Source organism: Bos indicus, chromosome 12 (genome assembly GCF_029378745.1).
Source record: "Bos indicus isolate NIAB-ARS_2022 breed Sahiwal x Tharparkar chromosome 12, NIAB-ARS_B.indTharparkar_mat_pri_1.0, whole genome shotgun sequence".
Lineage (NCBI taxonomy): Eukaryota > Metazoa > Chordata > Mammalia > Artiodactyla > Bovidae > Bos > Bos indicus.
Genome location: NC_091771.1, coordinates 70,082,940 through 70,104,914, shown reverse-complemented (window position 1 = coordinate 70,104,914; position 21,975 = coordinate 70,082,940). Strand labels below are relative to the sequence as shown.

Below are 21,975 nucleotides of genomic sequence, written 5' to 3'. Positions count from 1 at the left end.
CTTTTTCCCTGAGTCCCTATTAAAAACTTGTAACTGTTGCTCTCAAAAGCTCCTAAATTAGGTCCTTCAGATTTCATGCTCCTTAATTCTGAAGCAATTCAAATAGGCTTTTTATAAGAGCTTTATTTCTATTTACAAGTCATACCCTAACCAGCCTTATAGTGGATATTGGGCTTTCCTTGTGGCTCAGCTGGTAAAGAATCTGCCTGCAATGTGGGATACCTGGGTTCAGTCCCTGGGTTGGGAAGATTCTCTGGAGAAGGGAAAGGCTACCCACTCCAGTATTCTAGCCTGGAGAATTCCATTAACTGTATAGTCCACAGGGTCACAGAGAATTGGACACAACTGAGCAACTTTCACTTTCATAGTGGATTTTACATATTATATTATATTAACATATATACAATGCAAGAGTTTATATTTAAATTTATTTATGAATGTATGAATCTTTTATTGCCAGCTGTCTCAAACTGTTAACAGAAGCTGTAGAAGACAAAAATAGTATCCAAGCAAAAAGTCAACACTCTGAAGAGGGAGGGAGCAGATTTCTGTGTGAGACAGAGATCCCTTCCTTGAAGCCAGTCTCATTTCTTTCTTCCACATTCTCAGGAATTTCAATGAGCCTAATCCTAGCTACACACACAATTCTCCCCATCTGATTGGATTTCAGACCCATCTGATGGCCCATATTACCATGGCCAGTGCTTCTGTACTTCTGTCTCACCATGGCACAAAGACAATGATATGTGTATAACAAGAAACATGTTGACCCAGAAGAAGTGACCCAAGTCCTGATGCTCCAGGAAATAAGGGGAATCATTATTTTGATATGCTTATTTCCCACTGGGAGCACACCAGTTGGGAATTCTATCAGAAGTCATGAATCCACATGAATAAATAGAAATAATCTTTTGGATGACTCTTTCACTTGAGAGTACATGGTCATTTTTCACAATTCAGATAAGTATTTAATTTGCAGAATATGATAAATACACCTAGAGGAGAAATTCCATTAGCCTGATATTGTGCTGAGATGGGGTTTAGTGTTAACATTCTTGAATATTAATAGGGAGGGCAAGACTCTATACAAGCTGGAATCAAGATTGCAGGAGAAATATCAACAACCTCAGATATGCAGATGATACCACCCTAATGGCATAAACAGAAGAGAAACTAAAGAGCCTCTTGATGAATGTGAAAGAGGAGAGTGAAAAAGATGTCTTAAAACTCAATATTCAAAAAACAACCATGGAATCTAGTCCTAACACTTCATGGCAAATAGAAGAGGGAAAAGAGGAAGCAGTAACAAGACTACTTTCTTGGGCTCCAAAATCACTGCAGACAGTGACTTCAGCCACAAAATTAAAAGACGTTTGCTCCTTGGAAGAAAAGCTATGACTAACCTAGCCAGCACATTAAAAAGCAAAGACATCACTTTGCCGACAAAGATCTATGTAGTCAAATCTATTGTTTTTTCAGTAGTCATGTATGGATGTAAGAGTTGGACCATAAAGCAGCCTGAGCACTGAAGAATTGATGCCTTTGAATTGCAGCATTGGAGAAGGCTCTTGAGAGTCCCTTGGACTGCAAGGGGATCAAATTAGTCAATCTTAAAGGAAATCAACCCTGAATGTTCATTGGAAGGACTGATGCTGAAGCTGAAGCTCAAAAACTTTAGCCACCTAATGCAAAGAGCCAACTCATTGGAAAAGATCCTGATGCTGGGAAAGATTGAAGACAGGAGGAGAAGGGGGTGACAGAAGATGAGATGGTTTGAAGGTATCACCAACTCAATGGACATAAGCTTGAGCAAACTATGGGAGATAGTGAAGGACAAGGAAACCTGGTGTGCTGCAGTCCATGGGGTTGCAAAGAGTCAGACACAACTTAGCGAGTGAACAACAATGATTGTTTCTGTTCAAGTATTATTGGTTACCTTATTATTATTAATCTTTTCTTTGTAACACGTGCTTTATTAGAAAAAAAGGTGAAGTATATATTTGTCTTTTATGGTAATACAATACACAATTTAGTTCATCTTGGCTATCTTTTCATGAGAGGTGCTTGTTTCTATTATGAAATATGCTTACAGTAAAGGGAATCCACACCAGACACCTGGGAGGCAGAGGGAGAACCACTTACCCAGCATGTGCTGCTTCAGACCAACCCTGACATGACAGAGTAGCCATTCCTGTCCCAGGTGTTACTAATGTTAACTCAGCCTCCCAATCACAGCCACACCTTTCTCTCACAAACATGGCTTTTATTTAAGATTAAAGGACACATCACCAGGCTGAAAGGCCCACCCTCAATCCCTGTGAAAAGGCCTTGAGAAACAGGCTCTCTGTTCTTCCCTGTGAGAACTCTGACAGGACTGATACATTACCTGGAAGAACTTTTGAAATGATGAAGGCAGCACATCATCCATATACCCAATGTCTTTGGAGAAACGATTTAAAATTCTTCCTGTAAGAACAGGATATGAGAAATTACTCTTTGACCCAGACAGGCCCTTTAAGACAAACAATTCATGACCAAATAAAATAATATTTTAAATGCATATTTATTTAATATATTTCAGAGTCATATGAAATAAGCTGATGTCAGTGGCAAAGAAGGAGAAAATAGGATAATACCTAAAAAGAAACAAAAATACCACCAAATAGAAGTTGGTGGGATTGAAATTAGCCCTTGGTTTTTAAAAGAATGGTGGGCTGAGGGCAGGGAATCTTGTGGAAGGGTTGATGGATTTTAGTATGTTCCCTCCTTTTAGATCCACCCCATCTAAGGCTTCATTCCAAGTGCTTCTTATCATTGATTTTATTTGCCTTCTCAAAATTCACTAAAACAGTATATCCTAAATGCTGCAGAATTGGAAGATGAGAATTTCTAATATCTACTGCTTTTAATGATTTAATTCAAACAACCCTGAAGCTACACAAATACATACATACACACAATCAATTTTGGTATATCCAGGGAAATGTGTTTATCTACCCTGGGAAATGTGTTTATCTACCCCTCTGAGCTTCATTTGTAATTGAAGCTTCAGGAAGCCAGCCTGCAGATGAGATGTGGGACCTCTACCTGCTCTTCCTGACCTCAGGCACAGATGACTTCCTCCCAAGGCCCTTCACATCAACCCACAACAGGACGGTGAATGAGCAGCAGTTGGGGCTGAGTTTCAACTTCTGCTGGGATGTGAGGCTCTTCTGTTGTCCACAGGGTGTCTGGCTCACTGGAAGCACAGGGTGTGCCCACACCAGGAACTGGAGTCACTGGAGGCTTTCACCCTTGGCCAGGCCAGCATTACAGACTGGGCCTCAAATTTCCCTACTCAGACTTAGGAAATACAGATGCAAAAACTGTCTTTTAGTGATACCTTTGGCAGATCTGGTGACAACTCTTCTGATATTGTAAGAATGCCTGTTTTAGAGGGTGATTCTCAGGATTAAATAGGCTCTTGCAGGTGAAAGAGCCCAGCCACGATGCCAGGTAAGTTACCGGGCACTCAACCACCAAGGTGAGATGATGATTCTGACCCCCAGGTTCTGCAGCATCACGTCTCCTGCGAAAGTCCACCAGGCGATGCAGGAGGTCCACTTGGTAAAATGCAGATTCTGACTCAGGAGGGCTGGGGGAGTTAGAGAGTCTGCATTTCCACCAAGCTGCCACATGACACCCTTTCTGCTGTTTCCCACACCACACTTCGAGGGGCAAGAGGTTGGGTTATTTAATCAGTTCTGCTTTAGGAACATTAAAATCAAATGGGTTATTTTTCAAATATTCTAGATAATTTTGCTACCTACCTAGTCTTCTTCTTCTTTTTTTTTTTTTTTTTTTTAAGATTTATTTATTTATTTCATTTTTGGCTGTGCTGGATCTCCATTGCTGCACATGGGCTTTCTCTAGTTGCAGCACGGTGGTTTCTCTTGTTGCTGAGCATGGGCGTTAGGCACACAGGCTTCAGGATTTGTGGTGCATGGACTTAGCTGCCCTATGGCATGCGGAATCTTCCCAGACCAGGGATCAAACCAGTTATCCCTGCATTGCCAGGTGTATTCTTAACCACTAGACCACCAGGGAAGCCCTGAATGGTCATTTTTTAACTTCTCAAAGTAATAATACCAAAAACAAGGAAAATGTATGTCAAAAAATGTTAAAGATACAGTTTACATGCATATGGTTTCATCAGTGGAAGAGTACAACTATTTAACATAGGCAGAATTTGGAAACCTTGTAAATACAATTCAGCTTAAAAAGTGTATAAGGTAATGATGGAATTTTTTAAAGATGAAAAGGCTACCCAGAGATGAACAGTACATGAAAACACCCCTTTACTTTTCACCAGATGTGGGTGACTTAAGGTCTGAGAGACAGGATTAGCAAAGTTTGTAGAATACAAGAAAAACGAAACCAATGAGAAAAACCATCTCTCCACATAGCAACTACAAAAACTGAACTAAATATCAAATATCATAATAAAAAAAAAAAAACTAAACTCTAATCAGCAATGAGCTGAGTGCAGAAAATGTGAGGTCAGCAAGTTTAACAGTTACTTCTTGCACTAAGAAACATTAAGAGAACAGATAATGATAAACCCACAGCAAACATTACCCTCAAAGGTGAAAAATTGAAAGCATTTCCCCTAAAGTCAGGAACAAGACAAGGATGCCCACTCTCACCATTACTATTCAACATAGTTTTGGAAGTTTTAGCTACAGCAATCAGAGAAGAAAAAGAAATAAAAGGAATACAGATTGGAAAGAAGAAGTACAATTCTCAATATTTGCAGATGACATGATCCTCTATATAGAAAATGCTAAAGACACCACCAGAAAATTACTAGAGCTAATCAATTAATATAGTAAAGTTGCAGGATATAAAAATCAACACACAGAAATCCCTTGCATTCCTATATACTAGTAATTAGAAAACAGAAAGAAAAATTAAGGAAACAATTCCATTCACCATTGCAACGAAAAGAATAAAATACTTAGGAATATATCTACCTAAAGAAACAAAAGACCTATATAGAGAAAACTATAAAACACTGGTGAAAGAAATCAAAAAGGACACAAATAGATGGAGAAATATACCATGTTTATGGATCAAAAGAATCAATATAGTGAACATGAGTATACTACCCAAAGCAATCTACAGATTCAATGTAATCCCTATCAAGCTACCAATGGTATTTTTCAGAGAACTAGAACAAATAATTTCACAATTTGTATGGAAATACAAAACGCCTCAAATAGCCAAAGCAATCTTGAGAAAGAAGAATGGAACTGGAGGAATCAACCTGCCTGACTTCAGGCTCTACTGCAAAGCCACAGTCATCAAGACAGTATGGTACCAGCACAAAGACAGATACATAGATCAATGGAACAAAATAGAAAGCCCAGAGATAAATCCACGCACCTATGGACACCTTATCTTTGACAAAGGAGGCAAGAATATACAATGGAGAAAAGACAACCTCTTTAACAAGTGGTGCTGGTAAAACTTGTCAACCACTTGTAAAAGAATGAAACTAGAACACTTTCTAACACCATACACAAAAATAAACTCAAAATGGATTAAAGATCTAAATGTAAGGCCAGAAACTATAAAACTCCTAGAGGAAAACATAGGCAAAACACTCTCTGATGTAAATTATAGCAGGATCCTCTATGACCCACCTCCCAGAGTAATGGAAATAAAAGCAAAAATAAAAAATGGGACTTAATTAAACTTAAAAGCTTTTGCACAATGAAGGAAACCATAAGCAAGGTGAAAAGACAGCCTTCAGAATGGGAGAAAATAATAGCAAATGAAGCAACAGACAAAGAATTAATCTCAAAAATGTACAAGCAACCCCTGCAGCTTAATTCCAGAAAAATAAATGACTAAACAGACATTTCTCCAAAGAAGATATACAGATGGGTAACAAACACATGAAAAGATGCTTAACATCACTCATTATCAGAGAAATGCAAATCAGAACCACAATAAGGTACCATCTCACGCCGGTCAGAATTCAGTTCAGTTCAGTCGCTCAGTCGTGTCCGACTCTTTGTGACCCCATGAATCGCAGCACGCCAGGCCTCCCTGTCCATTACCAACTCCAGAAGTTCACTCAGACTCACTTCCATCGAGTCAGTGATGCCATCCAGCCATCTCATCCTCTGTCGTCCCCTCCTCCTCCTGTTCCCAATCCCTCCCAGCATCAGAGTCTTTGCCAATGAGTCAACTCTTCACATGAGGTGGCCAAAGTACTGGAGTTTCAGCTTTAGCATCATTCCTTCCAAAGAGCACCCAGGACTGATCTCCTTCAGAATGGACTGGTTGGATCTCCAGGATGGCTGCTATCAAAAAGTCTACAAAATAAATGTTGGACAGGGTGAAGAGAAAAAGGAACCCTCTTACACTGTTGGTGGGAATGCAAACTTGTACAGCCACTATGGATAACAGTGTGGAGGTTTCCTTAAAAAACTGGAAATAGAACTGCCATATGACCCAGCAACCCCACTGCTGGGCATACACACACCGAGGAAACCAGAACTGAAAGAGACACGTGTACCACAATGTTCATCTCAGCACTGTCTACAATAGCCAGGACAAGGAAGCAACCTAGATGCCCATCGGCAGATGAACGGATAAGAAAGCTGTGATACATATACACAATGGAATATTACGCAGCTATTAAAAAGAATGTATTTGAATCAGTTCTGATGAGGTGGATGAAACTGAATCCTATTATACAGAGCAAAGTAAGTCAGAAAGAAAAACACCAATATAGTATATTAACGCATACAGATGGAATTTAGAAAGATGATAACGATGACCCTATATGTGAGATAGCAGAGACACAGATGTAAAGAACAGACTTTTGGACTGTGTGGGAGAAGGTGACGGTGGGATGATTTGAGAGAATAGCATTGAAACATGTATATTATCATATGTGAAACAGATCGCCAATCCAGGTTCCATGCATGAGGCAGGGTGCTTAGGGCTGGTGCACTGGGATGACCCTGAGGGATGGGATGGGGAGGTAGGTGGGAGGGTGGGTCAGGATGGGGAACACATGTACATCCACGGCTGATTCGTGTGAATGAATGGCAAACCACCCCCCCACACACACACACACACACACAATATTGTAAAGTAATTCAGTTCAGGTCAGTTGCTCAGTCATCTCCGACTCTTTGCGACCCCATGAATCGCAGCATGCCAGGCCTCCCTGTCCATCACCAACTCCCAGAGTTCACTCAGACTCATGTCCATCGAGTCGGTGATGCCATCCAGTCATCTCATTCTCTGTCATCCCCTTCTCTTCCTGCCCCCAATCCCTCCCAGCATCAGAGTCTTTTCCAATGAGTCAACTCTTCACATGAGGTGGCCAAAGTACTGGAGTTGCAGCTTTAGCATCATTCCTTCCAAAGAAATCCCAGGGCTGATCTCCTTCAGAATGGACTGGTTGGATTTCCTTGCAGTCCAAGGGACTCTCAAGAGTCTTCTCCAACACCACAGTTCAAAAGCATCAATTCTTTGGCGTTCAGCTTTCTTAACAGTCCAACTCTCACATCCATACATGACCACTGGAAAAACTAAAGCCTTGACTAGATGGACCTTTGTTGGCAAAGCAACGTCTCTGCTTTTTAATATGCTGTTTAGGTTGGTCATGACTATCCTCCCAAGGAGTAAGTGTCTTTTAATTTCATGGCTGCAGTCACCATCTGCAGTGATTTTGGAACCCCCCCAAAATAAAGTCTCTCATTGTTTTCACTGTTTCTCTATCAATGCCATGAAGTGATGCCATGATGCCATGATGCCATGACTGGATGCCATGATCTCAGTTTTCTGTATGTTGAGCATTAAGCCACATTTTTCACTCTCCTCTTTAACTTTCATGGTGTCATCTTCATATCTGAGGTTACTGATATTTCTCAAAGCAATCTGGATTCCAGGTTGTGCTTCATCCAGCCCAGTGTTTTTCATGATGTACTCTGCATATAAGTTAAATAAGCAAGGTGACAATATACAGCCTTGACATACTCCTTTTCCTATTTGGAAGCAGTCTGTTGTTCCATGTCCATTTCTAATTGTTGCTTCCTGACCTGCATACAGGTTTCTCAAGAGGCAGGTCAGGTGGTCTGCCTCTGACCTGCCTCTTGGGAAAGGCATTCCCATGTCTTTCAGAACTTTCCACAGTTTCTTATGATCCACACAGTCAAAGGCTTTGGCATAGTCAATAAAGCAGAAATAAATGTTTTTTTCTAGAACTCCCTTGCTTTTTCAATTATCCAGTGAATGTTGAAAATTTGATCTCTGGTTCCTCTGCCTTTTCTAAATCCAGCTTGAACATGTGGAAGTTCACAGAAGAACTGTACAAAAAAGATCTTCACAACCCAGAAAATCACAATGGTGTGATCATTCACCTAGAGCCAAACACCCTGGAATGTGAAGTCAAGTGGGTTTAGGAAGCATCACTACAAACAAAGCCAGTGGAGGCAAAGGAATTCGAGTTGAACAATTTCAAATCCTAAATGGTGATGCTGTAAAGTGGCACATTCACTATGCCAGCAAATTTGGAAAACTCAGCAGTGGCCACAGGGACTGTAAAAGTGACTTTTCATTCCAAGCCCTAAGAAAGGCAATGTCAAAGAATGCTGGGTCTTATGGTGGTTTTATTACTAGTTTTCTAAGGAATCTCCATACCATCTTCTATACTGACTGTACCAATTTACATTCCCACCAACAGTGCAAGAGGGCTCCCTTTTCTCCACATCCTGTCCAGCATTTATTGTTTGTAGACTTCTTGATGATGGCCATGCTCACTGGCCATCTGAATGCAGAGTTCCAAAGAATAGCAAGGAGAGAAAAGATAACCTTCCTCAGCAAGCAAAGCAAAGAAATCAAGGAAAACAATAGAATGGGAAAGACTAGAGATCTCTTCAAGAAAATTAGAGATACAAAGAGAACATTTCATGCAAAGATGGGCTCAATAAAGGACAGAAATGGTATGGACCTAAAAGAAGCAGAAGATATTAAGAAGAGGTGGCAAGATTACACAGAAGAACTGTACAAACAAGATCTTCGTGACCCAGATAATCACGATGCTGTGATCACTCACCTAGAGCCAGACATCCTGGGGTGTGAAGGCAAGTGGGCTTTAGGAAGCATCACTAGGAACAAAGCTAGTGGGGGTGATGGAATTCCAGTTGAGCTATTTCAAATCCTGAAAGATGATGCTGTGAAAGTTCTGCACTCAGTATGTCAGCAAATTTGGAAAACTCAGCAGTGGCCACAGGCCTGGAAAAGGTCAGTTTTCATTCCAACCCCAAAGAAAGGTAATTTCAAAGAATGTTCAAACTACCACACAATTGCACTCAGCTCACATGCTAGTAAAGAGATCCTTAAAATTCTTCAAGCCAGGCTTCAGCAATACATGAACCATGAATTTCCAGATGTTCAAACTGGTTTTAGAAAAGGCAGAGAAACCAGAGATCAAATTGCCAACATCTGCTGGATCACAGAAAAAGCAAGAGAGTTCCAGAAAAACATCTATTTCTGCTTTATTGACTATACCAAAGCCTTTGACTGTGTGGATCACAATAAACTGTGGAAAATTCTGAAGGAGATGGGAATACCAGACCACCTGATCTTCCTCTTGAGAAACCTGTATGCAGGTCAGGAAGCAACAGTTAGAACTGGACATGGAACAACAGACTGCACCCAAATAGGAAAAGGAGTACGTCAAGGCTATATATTGTCACCCTGCTTGCTTAACTTATAAACAGAGTACATCATGAAAAACACTGGGCTGGAGGAAGCACAAGCTGGAATCAAGATTGCCATGAGAAATATCAATAACCTCAGATATGCAGATGACACCACCCTTATGGCAGAAAGTGAAGAAGAAGTAAACAGCCTCTTGATGAATGTGGAATAGGGGAGTGAAAAAGTTGGCTTAAAGCTCAACATTCAGAAAACGAAGATCATGGCATCTGGTCCCATCACTTCATGTCAAATAGATGGGGAAACAGTGGAAACACTGGCTGACTTTATTTTTCTGGGCTCCAAAATCACTGCAGATGGTGACTGAAGCCATGAAACTAAAACAACTTGGCTCCTTGGAAGCAAAGTTGTGACCAACCTAGACAGCATATTAAAAAGCAGAGACACTACTTTGCCAACAAAGGTTCATCTAGTCAAGGCTATCGTTTTTCCTGTGGTCATGTATGGATGTGAGAGTTGTACTGTGAAGAAAGCTGAGCACCAAAGAATTGATGCTTTTGAACTATGATGTTGGAGAAGATCTTGAGAGTCCCTTGGACTGCAAGGAGATCCAACGAATCCATCCTAAAGGAGGTCAGTCCTAGGTGTTCATTTGAAGGACTGATGTTGAAGCTGAAACTCCAATACTTTGGCCTCCTGATGTAAAGAGCTGACTCATTTGAAAAGACCTTGATACTGGGAGAGATTGAAGATGGGAGGAGAAGGGGACAACAAAGGCTGAGATGGTTGGATGGTATCACCGACTCAATGGACATGGATTTGGGTGGACTCCAGGAGTTGGTGATGTACAGGGAGGCCTGGCGTGCTGTGGTTCATGGGGTTGCAAAGAACCAGACACAACTGAGCAACTGAATTGACTGAATTGATTCTGACTGGTGTGAAGTGACATCTTATTGTGGTTTTGATTTGCATTTCTCTATTAATGAGCAATCGGAGAAGGCAATGGCACCCCACTCCAGTACTCTTGCCTGGAAAATCCCATGGACAGAGGAGCCTGGAGGGCTGCAGTCCATGGGGTCGCTAAGAGTTGGACACGACTGGGGGACTTCACTTTCACTTTTCACTTTCATGCATTGGAGAAGGAAATGGCAACCCACTCCAGTGTTCTTGCCTGGAGAATCCCAGGGACAGGGGAGCCAGGTGGGCAGCCGTCTATGGGGTCGCACAGAGTCGGACATGACTGAAGCAACTTAGCAGCAGCAGCAGGAGCAATAATGAGCAATATTGAGCATCTTTTCATGTGTTTGTTAGTCATCTGTAGTCTTCTTTGGAGAAACATCTGTTTAGGTAGTTTTCCCACTTTTTGATTGGGTTGTTTTTTTCTTCTGGTATTGAGTTGTATGCTGCTACTGCTGCTAAATCACGTCAGTCGTGTCTGACTCTGTGCAACCCCATAGATGGCAGCCCACCAGGCTCCCTCGTCCCTGGAATTCTCCAGGCAAGAACACTGGAGTGGGTTGCCATTTCCTTCTCCAATGCATGAAAGTGAAAAGTGAAAGTGAAGTCCCTCAGTCATGTCTGACCCTCAGAGACCCCATGGACTGTGCCTTTCAGGCTCCTCCATCCATGGGATTTCCCAGGCAAGAGCACTGGAGTGGGGTGCCATATGAGCTGCTTGTATATTTTGGAAATTAATCCTTTGTCAGTTGTTTCATTTGCTATTATTTTCTTCCATTTTGAGGGTTGTCTTTTCACTGGGTTTACAGTTTCCTTTGCTGTGCAAAAGCTTTTAAGTTTAATTGGGTACCATTTGTTTGCTTTTGTTTTTATTTCCATTATTCTAGGAGGTGGATCATGGAGGATCTTGCTTTATTTTATGTCATCGAGTGCTCTGCCCATGTTTTCCTCAAAGAGTTTTATAGTATCTGATCTTATATTTAGGTCTTTAATCCATTTTGAATTTATTTTTGTGTATGGTGTTAGGAAGTGTTCTAATTTCATTCTTTTACATGTAGCTGTCCAGTTTTCCCAGCACCACTTATTGAAGAGGCTGTCTTTGCCCCATTGTATATTCTTGCCTCCTTTGTCAAAAATAAGATACCCATAGGTGCATGGGTTTATTTCTTGGCTTTATATCTTGTTCCATTTGCCTATATTTCTGTTTTTGTGCCAGTTCCATACTGTCTTGATAACTGTAGCTTTGTAGTATAATCTGAAGTCAAGAAGGTGGATTGCTCCAGTTCCATTCTTCTTTCCCAATACTGCTTTGGCTATTTGGGGTCTTCTGTGTTTCCAAAAGAGTTCTGAGATTTTTTGTTCTAGTTCTGTGAAAAAATTCCATTGGTAATTTGATAGGAATTGCATTGAATCTGTAGATTGCATTTGGTAGTATAGTCATTTTCACAATATTGGTTCTTCCTACCCAGGTACATGGAATATCTCCATCTGTTTATGCCATCTTTGATTTCTTTCATCAGAGTCTTATAATTTTCTGTGTACAGGTCTTTTTTTCTCGTTAGGTAGGTTTATTCCTAGATATTTAATTCTTTTTGTTGCAATGGCGAATGGGGAGTGATTCCTTAATGTCTCTTTCTGATTTTTCATTGTTGGTATATAGGAATACAAGTGATTTCTGTGTATTGATTTTTGTATCCTGTGCCTGTGACTTTGCTAAATTCACTGATTAGCTCCAGTAATTTTCTGATAGTATCTTTAGGGTTTTCTATGTATAGTATCATGCCATCTGCAAACAGTGAGAGCTTTGTTTCTGCTTTTCTGATCTGGATTTTTTTTTTTAACTTATTTTACTTCTCTGATTGATGTAGCTAGGACTTCCAAATCTATGTTGAATAGCAGTGGTGAGAGTGGACACCCTTGTCTTGTTCCTCATCTTAGGAGAAATGCTTGCAGTTTTTCACCATTAAGAATAACATAGGTTGTGGGCTTATCATATATGTTGGGAGCCAGCACAGGAGATCCCACCCATAGCAAGGTCATGCAGAGGAGAACTGACAGGCAAGGAGGATCAGGACTCAAAGGACACCCTGGACCTGCTCGAGCATCTACCCTGAAACCAAAGTCTGTCTGTCCACTGTTTACTATATTATGCCTTTCACCAACTCTTTTGACATTCAGATTAGATCAGTTGCTCAGTCTTGTCCGACTCTTTGCAACCCCATGAATGGCAGCACACCAGGCCTCCCTGCTGTCCATCACCAACTCCCAGAGTTCACTCAGACAGAAGTCCATCGAGTCGGTGATGCCTTCCAGCCATCTCATCCTCTGTCGTCCCCTTTTCCTCTTGCCCCCAATCCCTCCCAGCATCAGAGTCTTTTCCAATGAGTCAACTCTTCACATGAGGTGGCCAAAGTACTGGAGTTTCAGCTTTAGCATCATTCCTTCCAAAGAAATCCCAGGCCTGGTCTCCTTCAGAATGGACTGGTTGGATCGCCTTGCAGTCCAAGGGACTCTCAAGAGTCTTCTCCAACACCACAGTTCAAAAGCATCAATTCTTCAGTGCTCAGCCTTCTTCACAGTCCAATTCTCACATCCATACGTGACCACAGGAAAAATCATAGCCTTGACTAGATGAATCTTTGTTAGGAAAGTAATGTCTCTGCTTTTGAATATGCTATCTAGGTTGGTCATAACTTTCCTTCCAAGGAGTAAGCGTCTTTTAATTTCATGGCTGCAATCACCATCTGCAGTGATTTTGGAGCCCAGAAAAATAAAGTCTGACACAGTTTCCACTGTTTCCCCATCTATTTCCCATGAAGTGATGGGACCGGATGCCATGATCTTCGTTTTCTGAATATTGAGCTTTAAGCCAACTGTTTCACTCTCCACTTTCACTTTCATCAAGAGGCTTTTTAGTTCCTCTTCACTTTCTGCCATAAGGGTGGTATCATCTGCATATCTGAGGTTATTGATATTTCTCCTGGCAATTTTGGTTCCAGCTTTTGTTTCTTCCAGTCCAGCGTTTCTCATGACATACTCTGCATATAAGTTAAATAAACAGGGTGACAATATACAGCCTTGATGTACTCCTTTTCCTATTTGGAACCAATCTGTTGTTCCATTTCCAGTTCTAACTGTTGTTTCCTGACCTGCATATAGGTTTCTTAAGAGGCAGGTCAAGTGGTCTGGTATTCCCATATCTTTCAGAATTTTCCACAGCTTATTGTGATCCACACAGTCAAAGGCATTGGCATAGTCAATAAAGCAAAAATAGATTTTTTCCTGGAACTCTCTTGCTTTTTCCATGATCGAGCAGATATTGGCAATTTGATCTCTGGTTCCTCTGCCTTTTCTAAAACCAGCTTGAACATCAGGAAGTTCACGATTCACATATTGCTGAAGCCTGGCTTGGAGAATTTTGAGCATTACTTTACTAGAGTGTGAGATGAGTGCAATTGTGCGGTAGTTTGAGTATTCTTTGCCATTGCCTTCTTTGGGATTGGAATGAAAACTGACCTTTTCCAGTCCTGTGGCCAGTGCTAAGTTTTCCAAATTTGCTTTCATATTGAGTGAAGCACTTTCACAACATCATCTTTCAGGAAAGGCCCACTTGACTTCACATTCCAGGATGTAACAGGGGGCTCTCCCTGACCACCTTTCTCTGAAGGAGATCAACTTAAGGCTCTAATTAATAAGTCTCCTGGGCATGAATGGAGTATTTCAATTCAAACCCCTCTGTTGGCATTTTAGATTCCTTGTCAGGTTTATCCATACTCTTGCAACTAACGCACATGATTGTTCACAACATCCCAACCATGACCTTCGAGCAGTGAAAAAGTTGTGGTACATATACACAACGGAGTATTACTCAGCCATTAAAAAGAATACATTTGAATCAGTTCTAATGAGGTGGATGAAACTGGAGCCTACTATACAGAGTGAAGCAAGCCATAAAGAAAAACACCAATACAGTATACTAACGCATATACATGGAATTTAGAAAGATGGTAACAATAACCCTGTATACGAGACAGTAAAAGAGACACACAAAAGATCAGTCTTTTGGACTCTGTGGGAGAGGGAGAGGGTGGGATGATTTGGGAGAATGGCATTGAAACATATATAATATCATATATGAAACAAGTCACCAGTCCAGGTTTGATGCACGATACTGGATGGTTGGGGCTGGTGCACTGGGATGACCCAGAGGGATGGTATGGGGAGGGAGGAGGGTTCAGGATGGGGAACACGTGTATACCTGTGGCAGATGCATGTTGATGTATGGCAAAACCAATACAATATTGTAAAGTTAAAAAATAAAATTAAATAATAAAATAAAATTTAAAAAAAAAAAAAAAAGAATAACACTGCATTGTTGAGCCAATGCTTGCTTACCCACTGTGTGCCTGGGAGTGCATTAGTTGATATAGTTAGAATGTAGGAAAAACAAGTAGTAGCCTTGGCATTAGCAACATAAGACCTTTGAGTTAATAAGTTCTTTCTTTGTTGTAACCCACTGCACCTTTGCTCCATAAGAATGTAACTTTATTTTCTGAGGGGGACGCAGATTGGAAAAATAAAGAAAAAACATTTTAAGGAAAACAAGTTTTCTGGTTGACCAACCTTTATCAGGAAAGAGATAAAATGTTAACAGGCCACAGGGCCAGAAGATAATGTACACAACAGAAGACCCTTGTAATTGGAAAGGTATGTGAAAAAGAGCCTGGTTTCGATAAAGGTTAAATCTGATGGAATGTTGAGCTGACTCTGCATGACTCTGCATCTTTCACTTCTGTAAATGTGTAACTCAGGGTATAAAAGCTCCTTTTGAAAATAAAATTGCAGACCCGTTCCACCTAAGCTTGGTCTCCCCGTGTCTTTCTTTCTCTCTTTCTCACTCACTCTCTCTCCTTCTCTTTTTTTCAGGCTGATCCTGAGGCTCTCTGAGTTCACTTTCCTGCCCAAGCTTCTAAGACCCCATCGAGAGGGCCCCTGAGGCCTCTGTGAACAGAGCAAGTCCCATGTCAGGGGCTTTATTGGCTTTCTGTGTAAACCAAGGAATATCAGCCTCTTTCTCTCTCCTTTACTTTCATCTCTCTCACTGACGCTGCTCATCCTGAGGGTATCCCTGGCCTCTGCTGAGGCTGGACCCCGGAACATATATAGCCTTTACTATGTTGAGGTAGGTTCCTTTATTTCCTATTTTCTGAATAATTTCAATTATAAATGGGTGCCAAGTTTTGTCAAAGGCTTTTTCTGCATCTGTTGAGATTATCATATGGTTTTTATCCTTCAATTTGTTAATATGATGTATCACATTAATTGATTTGCATATATTGAAGAATCCTTGTACCCCTGGAGTAAACCCACTTTGATTATGATGTATGAGCTTTTTAATGTGTTGTTGAATTCTGTTTGCTAGAATTTTGTTGAGAATTTTTGCATCTATGTTCATCAGTGATATTGGCCTGTAGCTTTCTTTTTTTGTGTTGTCTTTGGTTTGGGTATCAGGGTGATGGTGGCCTCATAGAATGAGTTTAGAAGTGTTCCTTCCTCTGCAATTTTTTGAAAGAGTTTTAGAAGGATAGGCATTAGCTCTTCTCTAAATGTTTGACAGAATTCACCTGTGAAGCTATCTGGTCCTAGGCTTGTTTTTTGGGAGACTTTTTATCACAGCTTTGATTTCAGTACTTGTAATTGGGTCATTCATAATCTTTATTTCTTCCTGGTTCAGTAATGGAAGATCAAACTTTTCTAAGAATCTGTCCATCTCTTTCAGGTTATCCATTTTATTGCCATGTAGTTGTTTGTAATAGTCTCTTATAATCATTGTATTTCTGTATTGTCTGTTGTAACCTCTCCTTTTTCATTTCTAATTTTGTTGATTTGATTCTTCTCTCTTTTGTTCTTGATAAGTCTGGATAAAGGTTAGTCAATTTTGTTTATCTTCTCAAAGAACCATCTTTTGGTTTTATTAATTCTTGTTATTGTTTCTTTCATTTCTTTTTCATTTATTTCTGCTCTGATCTTTTTTATTTCTTTCTTTCTGATAATTTTGGGATTTCTTTTTTCTTTTTCTTTTTCCAGTTTGTTTTAGGTGTAAAGTTAGGTTATCTATTTGACACTTTTCTTGTTCCTTGAGGTAGGATTGTATTGCTATAAACTTCCCTCTTAGAACCACTTTTGCTGCATCCCATATGTTTTGACTTGTCATGTTTTCATTGTCATTTGTTTCTAGGAATTTTATTTCCCTTTTGATTTCTTCAGTAACCAGTTCATTATTTATAAACATATTTTTTAATCTCCATTTGTTTGTGTTTTTCTACAGATTTTTTTTCTTGTAATTGATATCTAGTCTTATAGCATTGTCATCAGAAAAGATGCTTGATACAATTTCAATTTTTTAAAATTTACTGAGGTTTGATTCATGATCCAAGATGTGCTCTCTCCTGGAGAATGTTCCATGTGCACTTGAGAAGAAGGTGTATTCTTTTGCATTTGGATGGAATGTCCTGAAGGTATCAATGAGATCCATCTCATCTAATGTATGGTTTAAGACTTGCATTTCCTTATTAATTTTCTGTTTTGATGACCTGTCTGTTGGTGTAAGTGGGATGTTAAACTCTCCTCCTATTATTGTGCTACTGTCATTTCTCCTTTTATGTCTGTTAGTATTTGTCTTATGTATTGAGGTGCTCCTGTGTTGGATGCATAGATATTCAAAATTGTTATGTCTTTTGGATTGGCCCCTTGATCATTTGTAGTGTCCTTCCTTATCTCTTGTAATCTTCTTTATCGTAACATCTATTTTGTCTAATATGAGAATTGCCACTTCAGTTTTCTTTTGCTTTCCGTTTCCATGGAATATATTTTTCCATCCTCTCACTTTCAGTCTATATATGTCTTTAGGTCTGAAGTGGCTTTCTTGTAGACAGCATATATATGGGTCTTGTTTTATATCCATTCAGCCAGTCTGTATCTTTTGCTTGGAGCATTTAATCCATTTATATTTGAAGTAATTGTTGATATATAGGTTCCTATTGCCATTTTCTTAATTGCTTTGGGTTTGCTTTTGTAGATCTTTTTCTTCTTTTGTATTTCCTGACTATATAATTCCCTTTAACATTTGTTGTAAAGCTGGTTTGGTGGTACTGAATTCTATTAACTTTTGCTTGTCTGAAAAGCTTTCGATTTCTCCATCAATTTTGAATGAGATCCTTGCCAGGTAGAGTTATCTTAGTTGTAGATTTTTCCCTTTCAGTACTTTAAATATATCCTGCCATTCCCTTCTGACCTGCAGTTTCTGCTGAAAGATCAGCTGTTAAGTAAATGGGATTTCCTTTGTACGTTACTTGTTGCTTTTCCCTTGCTGCTTTTAATATTCGTTGTGTGTTTAATCTTTGTTAGTTTGATTAGTATGTCTTAGCGTGTTTCTCCATGGGTTTATCCTATATGGGACTCTTTGTGCCTCTTTGACTTGATTGACTATTTCCTTTTCCATGTTGGGGAAATTTTCAACTATAATTTCTTCAAATTTTTTCTCAACTTTTATTTTTACCTTCTTTTTCTAGGACCCCTATTATTTGAATGTTGGTGCATTTAATATTGTCCCAGAGGTCTCTGAGACTAACCTCAGTTCTTTTCACTCTCTACTTTATTCTACTCTTAAGCAGTTATTTCCACCATTTTATCTTCCAGCTCATTGATCTGTTCCTCTGCTTCAAATATTGTGCTACTGATTCCTTCTAGAGTATTTTTAATTTTATTAATGTACTATTTGTCTTTATATGTTTATTCTTTAATTCTTTTAAGTCTTTTTTAATTGATTGTTGCATTTTCTCCATTCTATTTTCAAGGTTTTTGATTATCTTCACTATCATTATTCTGAATTCTTTTTCAGGCAGTTTGCCTATTTCCTCTTCATTTATTTGGGCTTGTGTATTACTAGTCTGTTCCTTCATTTGTGCAGTATTTCTCTGCCTTTTCATTATCTATTTTTTTAACTTACTGTGTTTGAGGTCTCCTTTTCCCAGGCTTCAAGTTTGAATTATTTATTCCTTTTGGTTTCTCCCCTCCTAAGGCTGGTCCAGTGGTTTGTGTAAGCCTCATGTAGGGTGAGATTTGTGCTGAGTTGTTGTTGTTTTTTTCCTCTGATGGGCAGAGTGAGGTGTTAATCCTGTCTGCTGATGATTAGGTTTGTATTTTTGTTTTGTTTGTTGTTTTGATGAGGCATCCTGGGTGATGCCAGGTCTTGTATACAAGTGGCTGCCTTTGTGGGAGTTCTCAGTATTGAATACTCCCTAGGGTTAGTTCTCTGGTAGTCTTCTTGGAGTCAGCACTCCCACTCCAAAGGCTCAGGGCTTGATCTGTGGCCAGGATGGAGATTCCTCAGGTGGTTTGTTATGGCATTAAGTGGGATTAAAATAAATACCCGAAAACAGGAAACCAAAGATGAATGCTAGACAAATGGAAGTTACAAAATCAGGTAAATAATAATTAAAATAATGAAATATACACATATACATATACATCCATAAGCAAAATCAAAACAGACCAACAAACATAAAGTACAGTATATCAACTCAGCAAACAAAGGAAACAAAATATGATATACGCCAGTTAAGAACAAAACTAACTAAAGCACAAATTGGAAAACAAAACTACAGCAAGGTGTCAAATGGGGAATAAAGCAGTGAAAGCAAAACTAAGATATACGGTGAGAAAAAGAAAGAAGAAAGAATAGAAATACAGAGTTAAATAAAGGTATATAAAGAAGATTTATATATATTAAAGATCAATTGCATGGGGGAAATAAGAGTAGGAAAAACAAAAAAAAGGAATAAATGTAGAAAAATAATAATAGATTTTAAAAGTTTAAAAATTAAAATTAAAAAGAGAGGGGATAAAAAGTAGAAGAAAAAAAATGAAAACTCCACAGAACTTAAAAAGGCCAACATACAGGCAGAGTTTTGTAACAGCAATAAAAAGTGTGATTGAAGGAAAATTTAAAAAAGAAACCCTCAAAAGCTTAATTAGATTTCACAGTGCTAATAAAATCAACAACTACAAGGGGGGGGGGTGGGGAATCCAAAATAAACTACAGAACAAGTCAAAGATAAGAATAATAAATGTTTTTCTTGAGTCTCTGCTGTCAGCATCCTTTCCCTCGCTGGGAGTCATAGTCAACCTTACCTCCCTAGGATGCCCTCCAACACTGTGCTGGTCTCTGGACCTGCTGTGGGGGTAGCTCAGACTCTAATCTGGTCCTATTCCTGTGTGTTCTTGCCTCCAATGTACACAGCTATCAGAACTAGTGTGTTTTCTTTTGTGGAGCTCTCAGTGTCCTTTTATATAGACACAGAGTCTGCCTAGTTCATCATATGGGTTTAATCTGCAGCTTGTATAGCTGGTGGGAAGGTTTTGTGTCTTCTTCCTTAGCCACACTGTCCCCGGGTTTCAATTGTGGTTTTATTTCCACCTCTGCATGTGGGTCATCCCCAGGGGTTTGCTCCTGAGGCTGCCCTGGAGGACTTGGGTCTGCCCCAGTGAGGGCCACATGTGGAGATGTTGCAGCTGCTTGGGTCACGGGGGTTCTGGCAGCACCAGGTACTCAGGGGAGTTGGTGGCTAGGGCAGCAGGAAATATACTGCTGTAGAAGGGTATGGCAACCAGTATTGGCCAATACACTCCAGTATTCTAGCCTGGAGAACCCTTCTGACAGAGAAACCTCACAGGCCACAGTCCACAGGGTTACAGAGTCCAACACGACTTAAATGACCCTACGTGCATAGACTCAAGACTTTTTTTGCCTGTGGCAGCTCTGCCCCAGTGAGAGTTGAGCATTAAGGTGGTGCAGCTGCTTGGGCTGTGGGTACCTGGTGACGCTAATTGTGCAGGGACATGGACTGTCTCTGCCACAGGAGTTATGGCCCTATCAGCATCTTTTTTCAAGCCTCTTGTAGCTGGTGATCAGAAGAACTCTTTGGCTTGTTCTATCTCCATAATTCTGCCCATTCAGGCACTTAGAGGGCTCCCTTGCCTGGGGTCCTTCTCTGTTGTTCAGGAGATCAGGCACATAGAGGAGCCCCCCAGACTGGGGTCCTACTCTGTAGATCCATGCATCAGGCAGTTAAAGTGGCACCTTGGATGGGGTTCTACTCTGTAGTCTGGTGAACCAGTCACTTAAAGGAGCACCCTGGGTGGGGTCCTACTCTGTAGTTCAGTGCGTCAGCCATTTGATAGGCCAGCCTCTCTTTTGTTCTGTTGCTGATGCTGCCTGTGTGGCAGGAAAAGCTACCGTAATGGCTCCACCCCCTACACATGTCTCAGCAGTATCGCCTTGTTTCCATGCCTGCCTGGCTTTCTTCCACAGACATTTCTCACCACAATCTCCTCCTTCATGTCACCTCACTCCATCTCTCCACAGTCAACAGCAGCGCTCACCCTGGGATTGCTCCATAATCCCTACGCTCCAGCTCCCAGTTGCTGCATCTTCTAGGGGATCTGAATCCCTCTCTGGGGTACATATGGTTACAATATGTACTGTCTAATTCTCATTCCATTTAGGCTGCCACAAATCAGCTGTTTCACTCTCAGCCTTAAATGTTTTTCTTCTGACCCAGACTACTGTCCCAATGTGGGGATTTGACCCCTGCTTCAATTCCCTCACCCACCAAGGGTAAGTCCAGTCCTACTAACACTCCTGTTTTTCCCCCTAATTCCTTCATCCTATTCAGTTTTATGTGGTTCTATATATTCTTTTCCAGTGGTCAGGTACTCCTGTTGGCTCTTAGCTGGTGTTCTCCAAGCAGTGGTGTCTGAAGGTGTATTCCTGACATTTCCATAGAGAGACATGTACTCCATGTCTACCTATTTCTCGCCGTCTTTTTCCCTATCTACAAAGATTTGCCTCATTCACCTTATTCACTTGACCTCTCACCAACAAACTACCACTTCAAGAATCTCAACAACTCTTTGCAGAGGATATGATTCCACAACCAGCAGGATGCAAAAAGTACTTTCCAATAATTCATCAAATTCCAAAGCACAGATTTTTTTTTTTTTTCCTACAGGAATAAAAATTTTTTCTTGTTGGCAAAAATGTGTTGATTGAAATGGTTCCTACTTTAATTAATTAAAGATGTGTTTGAGCCTAGTTATAATGATTTAAATATCACTATTTAAACTTAAATTTAAAATGATTTAAAACTCACTATTAAAATGCACCAACATAAAAATAAATAAATAAATAAAATGCACCAACATAATAGAACAGGAATTAGGAAACCATCAGTG

The 21,975-nt window shown here is 40.1% G+C and overlaps 1 protein-coding gene across 1 annotated transcript in view; it reads right to left on the bottom strand.

The window, feature by feature from the left end:
- Positions 1 to 21,975, bottom strand: part of LOC109567078 (ATP-binding cassette sub-family C member 4-like) — a 383,334-nt gene that overhangs the window by 107,583 nt on the left and 253,776 nt on the right. Inside the window, exon 20 of the mRNA XM_070800391.1 lies at positions 2,387 to 2,466. Coding sequence (XP_070656492.1) covers positions 2,387 to 2,466 — 80 coding nt within the window. The remainder of the gene's footprint in view (positions 1 to 2,386; positions 2,467 to 21,975) is intronic.